This window comes from Pseudophryne corroboree, chromosome 6 (genome assembly GCF_028390025.1).
Source record: "Pseudophryne corroboree isolate aPseCor3 chromosome 6, aPseCor3.hap2, whole genome shotgun sequence".
Lineage (NCBI taxonomy): Eukaryota > Metazoa > Chordata > Amphibia > Anura > Myobatrachidae > Pseudophryne > Pseudophryne corroboree.
In genome coordinates, this window is record NC_086449.1 from 260358851 (window position 1) to 260372856 (window position 14006).

Sequence of the window (14006 nt, forward strand, 5' to 3'; positions counted from 1 at the left end):
TTAAGAATAAAACATGATGGTTACTGTCTAACACACAAGAATATTAATCACTGCTAATGACGACACTGATACCATCAACAGGAAACTGTGCAATTAATTGAAGTATAGTCACAGCTTCCGTGTGTGATATCTGGACCAACAATAAGTTTAATAAATCACAATACATTCCCCATTCGATCGTCACATTGTGACAATATACTGTGTCAACGACTAGGAATTTATCCTAATAAGGAATTATAAATCAATCTTATATATACAGTGGTTAGCTTTTTACATCACTATATATAGTTTTTCACAATTTTTTCACAGTTCACTTCACATATTTCGCTAGCTATTAATGATATTCAATAAAAGTTATATTTTAATATTAGTGGTCATTATCCTAAAGGGTTAATGACTTGCAGTAAATTCCAACAGTATTAGTCCCTGTGTGCCCTATTCAAGGAATACTTTTTTCTCTCTATTTGTCTAAGTATTACAAGACCACATAATTTCCAACAAAAGTGTGCCCCAGAAGAGACACATAGTCTTTCTCTTTTTTTCTTTCTGGCTCCTGTACTATACAGGAACCATACACTTTTTTTATAACAAGTTTACTGAACTATTTCTGGGAGCACCGCCAACCCAGTGCCCAATACCAATTATTTGTTTGATATATGGCATACGTTGGTTTTAATTTAGAGCTATAGCTTTAATTGATAACATCTAAAGTACCAAGTACTTAGACTGAGTGATCCTGTGCAGACTCCACCAACCCCTTTTAGTGGACCTAGAAACCATGTCGACCTACTTACTGTCGACCAATAGTGGTAGACCTAGACAGTGTCGACCTTCGGGGCCAATCCAGCGCAATCAGGATTTTTGGACTCTGATGTCTGATCCGTTGGAGCACCCTTAGGATCAATGGGATCGGAGGAAATAGGTAGACCAGCCGCTAAGGACAAGGTGACGTCAGTGCATCCACTGCACTCGCCTGAGGGTCCTTGGTTCGCGAGCAGTAGCAGCGAAGCTTCTTGTTGAGGTGAGACGCCATCATGTCGATCTGCAGGTATCCCCATCTGTCGACAATCTGTTGAAACACCTGAGGGTGTAATCCCCACTCCCCTGGCTGGAGGTCGTGGCGACTCAGGAAAATCGCTTCCCAGTTGTCCACTCCTGGAATGACGATTGCGGACAGTGCTCTTGCATTTCTTTCCGCCCAGAGAAGTATTCTTGACACTTCTCGCATGCAGGCCTTGCTTTTTGTCCCTCTTTGTTGATTGATGTACGCCACTGCCGTGGCGTTGTCCGACTGAACCTGGATCGCCCGATCCCTGGGCAGAGGGGAGACCTGAAGCAGAGCATTGTATATCGCCCAAAGTTCCAGAATGTTGATCGGAAGTAGGGCCTCTTGGACAGACCACCTACCCTAGAACTGCACCCCCTGGGTGACAGCTCCCCATCCTTGTAGACTCGCATCCATAGTGAGAAGGGTCCAATCCTGAATCCCAAAACATCGAACTTCCAGCACCACCACAGGAGTGAAAACCTGGCCTGGGGTGACAGCTGAATCAGTCTGTGCATCTGGAGATGTGAACCGGACCACTTGTTCAGGATGTCCAATTGGAAAGGTCTGTCATGGAACCTGCCAAAGTATCGCCTCATAGGAGGCCACCATTTTTCCCAACAAAATTATGCAAAGATGACTGGAAACTCGAGAAGGACGGAGAACCATGCAAACCATCTCTGGAAGTGTTCTCATCTTTTCCTCTGGGAGAAACACTCTTTGAGCCACAGTATCCAGTATCATACCCAGAAACAGGAGCCATTGAGACTTCTGTAGATTGAGGATCCACCCGTGGTGAGACAGAAGTTGGATAGTGCGATCTATATGAAGCAATAGAAGCTCACTGGAACTTGCTTTTATCGTCCAGGTAAGAGACAATGTTGACCACCTGGACTCGGAGCTGGAACATCATTTTCGCCATCACCTTCGTGAACACCCTCGGAGCTGTAGATAGGCCGAAGGGCAACGCATGAATGCCTGAAACTGGTAGTGATCGTTCAGTAGTGCGAACCTTAGGTAGGTCCAAATCGGGATATGCAGGTAGGCGTCCTTGTTATCCAAGGACACGAGGAATTCTTGATGTTCCAGGCCCGCGATCACCGCTATCAAAGATTCCATTTTGAATTTGAAAACCTTCAGGTAAGGATTAAAGGACTTCAGATTCAAAATGGGTCTCACAGACCCGTCTGGTTTTAGCACTACAAACAGACTGGAGTAGTAACCTTGTCCTTGTTGTAGCAGGGGTACTGGAACACTGACCTGGGATTGGACCAACTTGTCGATGGCTAGTAGTAGCGTAACACGCATATTTTCCAAAGCTGGCAAGCCTGATTTGAAAAATCGTTGGGGAGAAGCACCGAACTCCAACTTGTAACCCTTAGAGATAAGGTCCCTTACCCAGGCATCTTGGCAGGAACCATCCCAAATGTGGCTGTAGTGACTTAATCGAGCTCCCACCGAGAAGCTGAACTGGTGCTTTGGTCCTGAGAGCTGGCAACGGCTGGTTGCTTAGGCTTACCTCTGGAGCTTCTAGCTGCATTGGAGGCCCCCCGAGCCCTAGATCAAAATCTGGAGGACCGAAAGGACTGATTAGACGGTCCAGAGTAGGTACGTCTAGCAGGCGGAGCCCCTGAAGGGAGAAACGTGGATTTTCCAGCAGTAGCTTTGGAGATATATACGTCCAATTCCCCTCCGAAGAGCCATTCGCCTGTGAAGGGAAGAGATTCCACATTACGTTTGGAGTCAGCGTCAGCAATCCACTGACGCAACCATATGGCTCTGCACGCAGACACAGCCATAGCAGAGGTCCTAGCATTAATATTGCCAAACTCTTTAAGGGAGTCACAGAGGACTCTTGCCGTGTCCTGAATGTGTTTTAGAAAAGTTACAGTAGTAACTAAGGTCATGTCACCCGAAAGACCTTCCTGAATTTGAGTAGCCCAGGAATGAATTGCATGTGTCATCCAGCAACCTGCAATGACCGGTCTTTGAGCTACACCTGCAGCAGTGTAGATAGATTTTAGAGTGGCCTCAATTTTCCTATCTGCCGGGTCCCTGACCGTAAAGAAGCCCAGAGCAGGAAGTACTACCTGTTTAGAAAGGCGAGAGACTGAGACATCCACTGCTGGAGATTCTTCACAGAATTTTCTGCCTTCGGGGCAAAGGGGAATGTATGCAGAAACCGTTTGGACACCTGATATTTTTTATCTGGATTTTTCCAGGCTATTTTAAACAAGTCATCCAATTCCTTGGAATCAGGATATGTGACTGTCCGTTTGTCTTGTGGGAGGAAAAATGACTGAGGAGTATTAGCATCCTCCAGCCAATATGAGAGGTTCAATACCCTGGGTAGGGGTGGAATCCCCACTTATGGGGTCCACATCATCCCCAGCATCCTGTTTATCATCAGCAGTATCAAAGAGGAGTGTAGGTAGAGCACGTTTTTGTTCCCCTGTAGAAGAAAGGGGGAAATGCTTAGCAGTTAGACTTGCCACTGCTTGTTGCAGTTCATGAGTCTTACTAGCATTTGCAGTGAGTTGAGAAGACACATCAGACATCATAGTTTTGACAGCCCCCAACCAGGAGGGCTCTGGACTCTCCCCCACATTGTAACCAGCATTCTGAGATGAATGACTACACTGCTCACATGATATTGAGCCAGGTGAACTAGGAGGAGAATCTAGCATTACAAACACTGCATAACTTCTGTTTTACCATATTGAATAAGAAAAACAAGTACAATACACATACAACACAGCCTGAAATAAAACACAAGCTTGTCCTATTGCATGTGAGAGGAGACACAGGAGAGAGGACACCAGAGCACCCAGCGCTGCACAGCTCCAGTGAGGCTGTCAGTATTTTATATGTAAACACCAGTGAGACTGTATTATGAAAAATCCCTGAGAGGGAGGTTACTTGTGCACACTATAGCGGCTCTCCCCCTATACACCTGGTACCAGTGATCCAGAGACTGTTATGGAGGAGCTGTTGAGGCTGCTGCTGCTACGCAGAGGAAGGTGCCAAAATGCAGCCGAGCCTGCTCTCATGTAGCTCCCCCTCCCACTATGGCGCCGGAGCTACTGTTTTATATTTAGTTTGTAGCCTCACATAAATGCTTAGTACAATGCATTTTAGCCAATCTCACGCAGGGACTACACAGCGGGTCCCCCCCAGGAGGGACCCGTACACCTCACCCGCGCTTCAGCCGCACTGTGAACCGGGGGACCCCCCCTAGTGGGGTCCCCGGCGTGTACTCAGCACCGATGATCACCTTCAGGCAGCATTAGGGGTGTGCGGCATGCTGCGGCTGCCAAGGCGCCATGCCCCGCTGAACAAACAGCCCCTCAGGACGGTGGTCCTGCAGCAGTGAAGTAGCTCTGCACCTCAAGAGGCCGGTGACCGCCCCCCATAACTCCCACGGTGCAGGTATGCTGTTGCCCAAATAGCATACTGAAAGAAATAAAACTTTAAATTAAATTGAAGAAAAACTCTGGAGCTTGCAGAGTGTGCATCCTTTCCTGAGGGCACTTTTTCTAAACTGACCTGTAGGAGGAGACAGAGGGTGTAGGAGCCAGCACACCCAGATGAACAAATTTAAAGTGCACTGGCTCCTTTGGACCCGTCTATGCCCCCACTAATTCTGTCCCCAATATCCCTTATGGATGCTAGAGAAATCTATATCATATCAATATTTGGTGTTACCATCCTATGCATTCAAAACAACATCAGTTCTTCTAGGTACACTAGCACACAGTTTTTGAAAGAGCTTGGCAGGGGGGTTGCTCAAAACATCTTGGAGAACAAATCACAGATCTTCTGTGGATGTAGGCTTGCTCAAATCCGTCTGTCTCTTTATGTTATCCCAGACAGACCCTATGATGTTGAGATCATGGCTCTGTGGGGATCATATCATCACTTCCAGGACTCATCATTCTTCTTAATGCTGAAGATAGGTCTTAATTACATTGGCTGTATGTTTGGGTTTGTTGTTCTGCCACAGAATAAATTCGGAGCCATTTAGACAATCCATCTTGCAGTACAATCAGGGAGGTAAGTACCAGCCTATATTTCTCAGCATTGAAGCACAAAGAAACGGGTAACGCTTACGATTGTAGATGCAGTGGTCGGCCAAAGAAACTTAGCGCATCTGATGAAAGACACATCATGCTAACTTCCCTTCATGCCATCAGCTCAGAACTGGCAGAAACCAAAGGTACTCAGGTACACCAATCTACTGTTTGGAGACGTCTGTCCAGAAGTGATCTTCATGGAATAGTTGCAGCCAAAAAGCCACACCTTCGACATGTAACAAAGCCAAGTGATTCAACTATGCACGAAAATATAGGAACTGGGGTACAGAAAAATGGCAGCAGGTGTTCGGTACTGATGTATTTGGCTGTAACAGAAGGCAGATTGTTTGACGAAGGGGTCGAGAGTCTTACAATAATGATTGTCTCAAGGCAACAGGGATGCATGGTGGAGGTTCCTTGCAAGTCTGGGGTTGCATTTAGGCTAAAGCAAATCGCAGGTATAGATTCATTAACATCCCATGTCAAAATGTGTTAATTTGATTTGGAACAAAATAAGACACTAACCTCCCATTCTACCTAAAGGATAATACCACTGTACTTAAGGAAGTGTGACTAGAAAAGCGAATTAACAATGGTGATTGATGTCCAATCTCTCTATATTATTACTGTACCTAAGCAAGGACAAGAATCCTGCAGATTTTATCTTCTGAGGTGGAACCTGATATCATGACTTTTCTTTGTAATCTAATCATTTACGGAGATCGATTCTGATCTCATGACATTCCTTTGTGAGCTAATAACGTACATTTCAGCAGCCAATTTCACATTCTTCAGATACTTTTAACAGCAATGTGGAATGGCTATGGGCACAAATGTGGGCCCTATCAGTGATTATGTACTGATGGATTACTTGGGAGAGTTTGTCTATCTATCATACCCTAACCCTAAAAGGTCAGACTGGATGGGCCATATACTGTAGTTTTTATCTGCTGTCAAATTCTCTGTTTCTACAGTATGATCATCCCTTTAAGAATAATACTGCATTTTATAAAAAGTTACTGTACATTATATTCATGAACTCTCATGGCATTGGCCGGTAATACATTTAATGATGTTATGAGGTGCATCAAGTATAATACTTTTAAAATTTTAATTACACAACATATCAATGACCATCATATAGAATTTTTAGACTTTGTTTAGTTCCTCAAATTGCTCAAAAGGTGTCCACTGAAGCCTTCATCAAGAAAGGAGACCGTAACAGTTACCCATATTACAAAATTGGCCTCCATAAGGGATGGAAGGATAATATCCTATTTTCACAGCTTTGCTGGGTAAAAGAAATTGCAATGATCCAACCACTTGTGAATTTCAGCTATTTAGGAGGAAAGGGGGTACCCTGACGACCTTATTAATGAGGTCAGGTAATATCTCCAAAGAGAAAACAAATCACTTTCACCACTTGAGGAACTGCCAAACTGAATTCCCCCTTAGAATGCTCTGTTTTTTTATTTCACAGCGTCCTTCAGATTCACAGTGTGACTAACGTTACTTGAATTAGGGGTTCATTAACATTTAACTTTTTTTTTTATGTTTCACAGGTACTGTAGAGGTTAATTGCATGTCAATTGTTATAACAATAAATTTACACTTTGCAAACTTTGAAATTTCATAATATACTGTAGAGGTTAAATGATTGTACAAGCAACACTTAATGTAAAACAAAATGCTGGGAAAATCAGGAGTTTAATACTTTTGCAAGCCACTATAAGTACATACACACATTATATCATACACAGTTCTATAGCTAAAAACTGACCTTTTCATAACTGCATCATACAGACTCCACACATTGTCCAAGATAAGTTGCACAAATAATGGTTTCTTCCCTTTGCTCTGTATAGTAAAAAGGAGCATAATTATAAATAGGCTACCATTACTGACAATACTGACTTAAGTGACAGATAAACTGCAGCAATTTAAAGTGACAGAACAGATGGCTGCTCACACTTCATAACATGGCATGCATACTGATAAACCTGAAGAAGGCGTTACAGAGACACCAAGAATAATAGGGATAAGACTTTCCTGATCAGAGATGCTAACTGTAAAACTGTAAGGAAGACTGCTGAAAAAAACACCTTATTTTATAGAGCAGGGCAAGAACGCAAGCACAAACTGATCGAAAATGAAGGACATACACACACAGAAAGTGGAGTATAAGATCAAATCTAAAATTAGTCTACAAGAAAACACAAAAGGGATAACTAAAAAATAAGTACACATTTTTCAGGCATTTGATAATCCACATACAGTAGATATTAGAGATAAAAGTGTCTAGCACTCTGTGCTACTTCATGGACTAGACACACTGCTGCTTTCTGCCTGTACTACTGTAAAGAGCTCTGGGGAGTGATTTGAATTGAATACTGTAGTTGGGGGTACTATATGGCAAGAGGCTCACGATAACAAGAGGTTTTCTTTCTCAAACCGACTAATTTACACTGATATGCACCTGAATTTTCTGCAAAACACTTCTAATATAAGTCATATACAGATGTGTCCGCTTACATCTAGCCTCCTGGCACATTAAACAGCCATGCTGCGGCGTGACTCGGTAGCGCCAGTTGTCTTTTTGTGCGACTTTTTCCTTAAAATGCATGATATTTTGCGCAATACGAATCGGATGCTCAAGCAGTTTCTTATAATGATATGCAGCATGGCTATATGCGACTGCGGCTGTATCTGCATACAAAAGCTACGTTTCCTTGAAAACACTGCAATGTAGCATTTCTTATGCAGATACCCATGCCCAACCTTAATGGAGTTGCACGGGACCTGTCAACTCACTCACACAAGGCATCACCCACTGCATGGTGTATTGAGACAATATGTATGAGGACACATCTGTATAGTTCTGTTTGTGGCTACAGATACTAACATAACTGACCACAAACTACTGTACACCCTTATGGATACACACAAGGCTGCGCACTGCACTTCTGTTACCATTTCCCACATTTCTTTAGACGATAGTCTCTAACAAGCAGGTTCCAGGTGCTCCAGGTTCCTCCCACAACCCAAAAGCTCCTTGACATACAGTATGAGTGATAGAAAATTTATACTGTATGCTCCAATGGGACAGGAACTGATATGAATGACGAAATATGCTGTTTACAGTGCTGCATGATATGGGGGCAACTACATAACCACAATTACTAATATATGTCCCAGTACTATCTAGTAGTATCTATGGCCAACCGCATGCATGTGAACAAAGTACAAAATATAGTACTGTATGTCATCATGTACATGTTGTCAGCATATGTCATGATTATTAAATAAATTAGAATATAATAAATATAATAAACATCAACCGGTACTATTATGCGTCCACCACCACCTCAATAATGGCATTTGTTTCATAATGATACTAGAACAGAGATGTGAGGTATGTTATCACTAGACAGTAAGTGGAATCCTTCTCATACTTCTAGATGAAAGCAGGACATTCCAGCCTACCATCTCTCTTATGATTACCGATTGCTCTGCACAGATCTACACACAGGCTGCGGGCCAGATAAATGAGAGATCTCAATACAAGGCATTAGCTTTGATATATTAACGAGTACAATGGTAAAGGACCTATACTGTACAAGAGTCATCCATCCCCACATATTTAGCTTGCCATTTTTATTAACAGTAGTTTGCACTCAAAGGAGACATTAGCTGAGGAAGAAAAAAAAGGAAGCTTAAATACAACATTTCATTGACACTAGCATAAAAAGGACATCACTTGAAGTCAAACCATGAGTTAATCAATCATTTAAAACTAACTAAGGCAAAAAACAAATTGCAAAAATAAACCACAAACATATAAAGTGTAACATCAGACTGGAAGCAAATAGGATCTGAAAAGAAATTATAATGGCATAAAAGAAAAAGAAAAATCTTGTGGTTTTGAAATATAAGCTCAATCAAATAAAATTCCATGGTGTCAACCAGAACGCCAAGAGCTGCATTGAAACAGTAAGAGCTGCAGATAGTTCTAAAGCTTCGCTATCACCAAGAGATTCTGGCTTGTAATTGGTCTTTCTCAACCCCCCTTCCCCCTCCACAGAATACACACACATTTTAACTTGCAAAACTAATTAAGCTCCATCTTGGACTGATATGGTGGGGACTTATCAAAGCTTGGAGAGAGCTTAAGTGGACAGAGATAAAGTACTAACCAATGACAGTTAGGAGCTGAATGGTTGGTACTTCATCTTTTTCTAAGCTTTGATAAATCTCCCCATCTGTCTTGACAGTAGCCTGCATTATGCAATGAAAATCCAGCAGGTAAAGTGACTGAAGGGGTTGCCATGTAAAAGTGAATTCCCAGAATTCTACCCTCCTGAATAGGAACTTTATGAGACACGGAAATAGATTTACCATTTGTCTGACAACTGTGACGTACTGTCTATTACCTGAGCTCCCTTCATGATCTTCTTGGCTTTGGTACTCAGATAGTAATCTCCCCAGAGAGTCCTCAGCAGCACAGGTGACTTTATACCAATTTTTTGACTGTACAGCTGGGCGAAGTAATCAATTCTGCAATAAATATATATACATAAACTTAGGCCCAAAACACAGAATCATGTCCTCCATCATGTATCTAACTTGCAAACAGACACAATCATCCCAGAGTAATTTCTGGTTTTAGTATTTGATATATTGCTTACTGATTTGTGATTCAGTGATTAGGAAATAGTGGAATACAATCATAAGTACTTATATTGGCAATAAAAGTCAAAATTCATTGAACTGTTTTACACATTAGGGCCGGCAGCAGGGGAGGTCAAAGGGGACACCTGTACCGGTCCCCAGGGATCAGAGGGGCCCCAAGTATACGCTGCTTAGTGCCAGGCAGGGATGCGAGCCTCAGAGTGGCAGGAGCCTGTTACGCAGTGTGACTGTGCGGCCACTCTTCCAGGTCCAGCTCTGTTGTAGGCAGTTTTGGGTTTCAGCTGGCCAGGATTCCTGTGCCCTGCACTGGCCTCTTCTGGTGGGGTGTGTGGGCCGCATAGTTCCTGCTGTGCGGTGTTTGGGTGTGGATACTGGGAAGTGCAGTGCAGGTGGGTCTCTCCCTTTTGTAAGTATGAATTGGTGAGGATATATAGAGCTAATGGGGTGGGGGAGCTGGGAATGCAGCATGGAGTCATTTGGGACAGACAGACTGTGGTGTGTGTGGGAGGAAAGAGAGACATTACATATTCATATATTTGTATTAATATATATATTAACAGTTTCTTATATAGCGCAGCAAATTCCATTGCTCTTTATATTATATATGATCTGAGGGGGCCCCAAGATTTCTGTTGCCAGCCCTGCAAGCGACACAGAAAAAATGGGAAGTGCAAGATTTTTTTATTTATTTATTAAAAGCAAAGGGGTATTTTTACTAAGGTGCAATTTTTTTTAGAAGAGAAGTGGAGATGCCCATAGCAACCAATCAGATTCCATTTAACATTTATCTAGCTGCTTCTAGAAGAAAATAGCTAGAATCAGAGTAGTTGCTATGGGCAACATCTCAACTTCTAAGAAACTCACACCTTAGTAAATATACCCCAAAGTGTCTGGCTGCTTCATGATTAGACAATTATTAAAAGGTGGTTCAATAACTGGAAATGTAATATCTGGACAATCTCTTTTAAATATGTCAGAATGACATTCATTTAATTTTATCTAATAACAGTAACAGTCAAGGCAGATGATTTACGTGTAAGACAGGTGGTGAGAGGTCTGCAGAGTTCATGTGTGTGTGTGTGACATCTATAGGTATTTGCTAGGTAAGTATTTGTGTGCTCTCTGGATTGGCCTCATACAATTTGGTAGATATATTTCCTCGCCATCACTTGAATTTAACATAAAAAAGTCTAGGATAAGGGTGAATGTAATCTGAGGCACTGTCGTTAAAGAAACCCAATGGACATGTCAGTTATCAGTGACAATTCCGTAGTTTTATGATCATTCTGAAGCCATGTAAAAAGACGGCACAACTGCAGGGTTGAGCACACCCAGTTGAAGAAATTTAAAGTGCACTGGCTCCTTTGGGCCCAGTCTACACCCATCATACTAATGTGTCCCCAATATCCCTTATGGATGCTAGAGAAAAGAAATATTTTAATATATTGGGTTTGTTTTTTGTTTTTTAAATATATTTTAATAGAAGCAATGTATGTGTCAGTGGACAATGTACATAATACAATGGAATAGATGCATATTCACAGTTTAGAAGACCAAACGTGAACAAATAAAAAAGACAGATTAAGCATAGGTGCAGCACTGACCGCTAATCATACATCTAGCCTCCTGTCACGTTATACAGCCCTTCTAGAAGGGAGGCATTCAATAAACTGGCTGTCGGGATCCCGGCGGCGGGATCTTGACCGGCGGTATACAGACACCCTAATCTCCCTCTTGGTGTGTCCACAACACACCTGGAGGTGAACGCGCACCACCGTGCCTGCAGCGTGGCGAGTCTGCAAGGGGCTCTTTTGCGCTCGCCCCGTGTCGGCATTCCGTCGGTCGGTATCCCGGCGCCGGCCACTCGTACTACACCCTTCTAAACACAGCATGCAATGGTATGACACGGTAGCGCCCAGCGTCTTTATTTGCTACTTTTTCCATTACAATGTGTCTTATCTGCAAAAGAATGCTTATAGAATGCTTATGTTAATTAAATGATAATAGCTATATTACGCGACCGCAGCTGTATCTGTATAGTATTTTCTATGCAGATACAGCCGCAGATGCACACAGAATATAGGCATGCTGCATATAATTTAAATCAGCATAAGCTGTGTCCTATTCGCATATGTTTGTGGACAAGATGCATTTTAATGGAAAAGGTCACAAATAAAGATGCTAGGCTTAATCAGTCTTTTGTATTTCTTCATGTTGGGTCTACTTGACTGTGAATATGCATATATTCTGTTGTACCATGTACCCTGTCCACTGATACATACACCACTGGCGTAGCTATAATGAGTACAGAGGGGGCCCACATCGCACCCATTTCTTCTATACTCCACTTTCTGGCATCCATCGGTGACTGTGTGTGGGCACCATCCTCTCCCGTAGCCGTCACCACCGCTGTTGGCGCACTGAGCACTAGAGTCTATAGCACATGCGCAGGACTCCGAAAAAAAGGCACGCGGCCATTTTTTCAGAGTCCTGCGCATGCGCTGTAGACTCTGACACTGTGCCAGAGTCTCAGTGCTGTGAGCACCAACAGCGGCGGTGACGGCTACCGGAGAGGAGGGGGCGGACACACGGAGTCTGCACACGGGTCCCCTCCTCTCTAGAAAAGCCTCTGACATACACTGATCCATTTAAAACAGGAGTGAGTTGTTGAAAGCCCAATCAGGTAGTATCTATGTAATATATTGAGGACCATCTCTGTATACTTGGTAGAAGAATATTCATGACCTAGTATGAGACCGCTATCTGCTATCTGCAAGCCCGGGAGCTGTGAAATTTACTTCTGAGGGCCCCCTTGGGAAACAGAATAATCTACAAGAAGTTGTAAACGTCTGTAGGCCACAGAAATCGCACTTCTACTGTCTAGTGATTGCTGGAGAAAGGTGTCTACAGGATTCAACCAGTCGGCCTGAGAAAAGTGTTGAAAAGTCACACAGATGTAATGCTGAGCCAAAAGAAAAGCCCCAGAGTAGCAGATAATACAGGGAATTTCTAAGTTGCCTCCGGAAACGTGAGAGGACATTTAGTTGATGTGTTGAGAGAACATCAGATATTAAATTACCCCCCATCCCAACTATCCAGATATTACAAGGGTACCTAAACCTGGCCCTCCTGAAAATCAGGGTTACACATGAAAGGGAGATAAAGAGACTTATGCGCATTTAAATTATGTTTGTGGTGCAGTGTGGGGCACAATTTCCTGGGAGGCCAGAGCAGCGGGTTTTCCCTCACATGAATCGGGGCCACCTGATCATGAAGGTGTAGAAACATTATCAAATCTGTGTTTTTTTTGTGTTTTTTTACACACTTGCTTTTAATGATCTCCAGTGAATGCAGTGGCTCCCTGAGTTTTCTACCAGACCACAAAAGATCTAAATCATCCATTGCAATTAAATGATATTCTGCTACTGCAAACTTGTATTTCAAATGTTCTACCAATTCTTCCTAAAAAATGAAAATGACTGTAGAAGATCCTGAGAAAAAATAAAATCTAAAGAGAAAATGTACTGACAAGTGTAGGTTACTGAATAAAATCAGTAAAGGGTACACGGAATCAATTTAAAGAAATCACCTAAAATGAACTCATGAAGCTAGTCAAAACAAAGCCACAGCTCCATCTAGTGACCGAAAATTTATATTTGCAGATGAAAAAGTAAAAATTTCCCATGCAAGGTGATGCCATTAATTTGAATACATCATCATCCCTCTCAGTGGAAAACATGTATTTTACGAATATATATCAAATTTGAGATCACAGCGGAATTTCATATGACTGTTCTAGCTGAGATGTCTAGCTTTAGCTATGATATTTCGAACATAATTTTGCCACATGTTGCATTGTCTAACATTTTTTGAAAACTTCAATGAAAATTATTTGAAAAAAAAAAAAAAAGCATTATCAAGAATCAAGAGTATTACAGACTTCGTGACAGAATCGGGGAAAGAAATATCTAAAGCTGCCTACACATCTAGAACACAGGTTCTCAAACTCGGTCCTCAGGACCCCACACAGTGCATGTTTTGCAGGTCTCATCACAGAATGACAAGTGAAATAATTACCACCACCTGTGGACCTTTAAAAATGTGTCAGTGAGTAATTAATTCACCTGTGCACCTGCTGGATTACCTGCAAAACATGTACTGTGTGGGGTCCTGAGGACAGAGTTTGAGAACCTATGATC

The 14006-nt window shown here is 42.4% G+C and overlaps 1 protein-coding gene across 1 annotated transcript in view; it reads right to left on the reverse strand.

Annotated features, from left to right (window-relative positions):
• The window catches only part of EFL1 (elongation factor like GTPase 1), a 651720-nt gene that overhangs the window by 548748 nt on the left and 88966 nt on the right, over positions 1-14006 (reverse strand). Inside the window, exons 8-9 of the mRNA XM_063925942.1 lie at positions 9549-9672; positions 6899-6975 (exon numbers count right to left, since the gene is read on the reverse strand). Of these exons, the coding sequence (XP_063782012.1) occupies positions 6899-6975; positions 9549-9672 (201 nt within the window). The remainder of the gene's footprint in view (positions 1-6898; positions 6976-9548; positions 9673-14006) is intronic.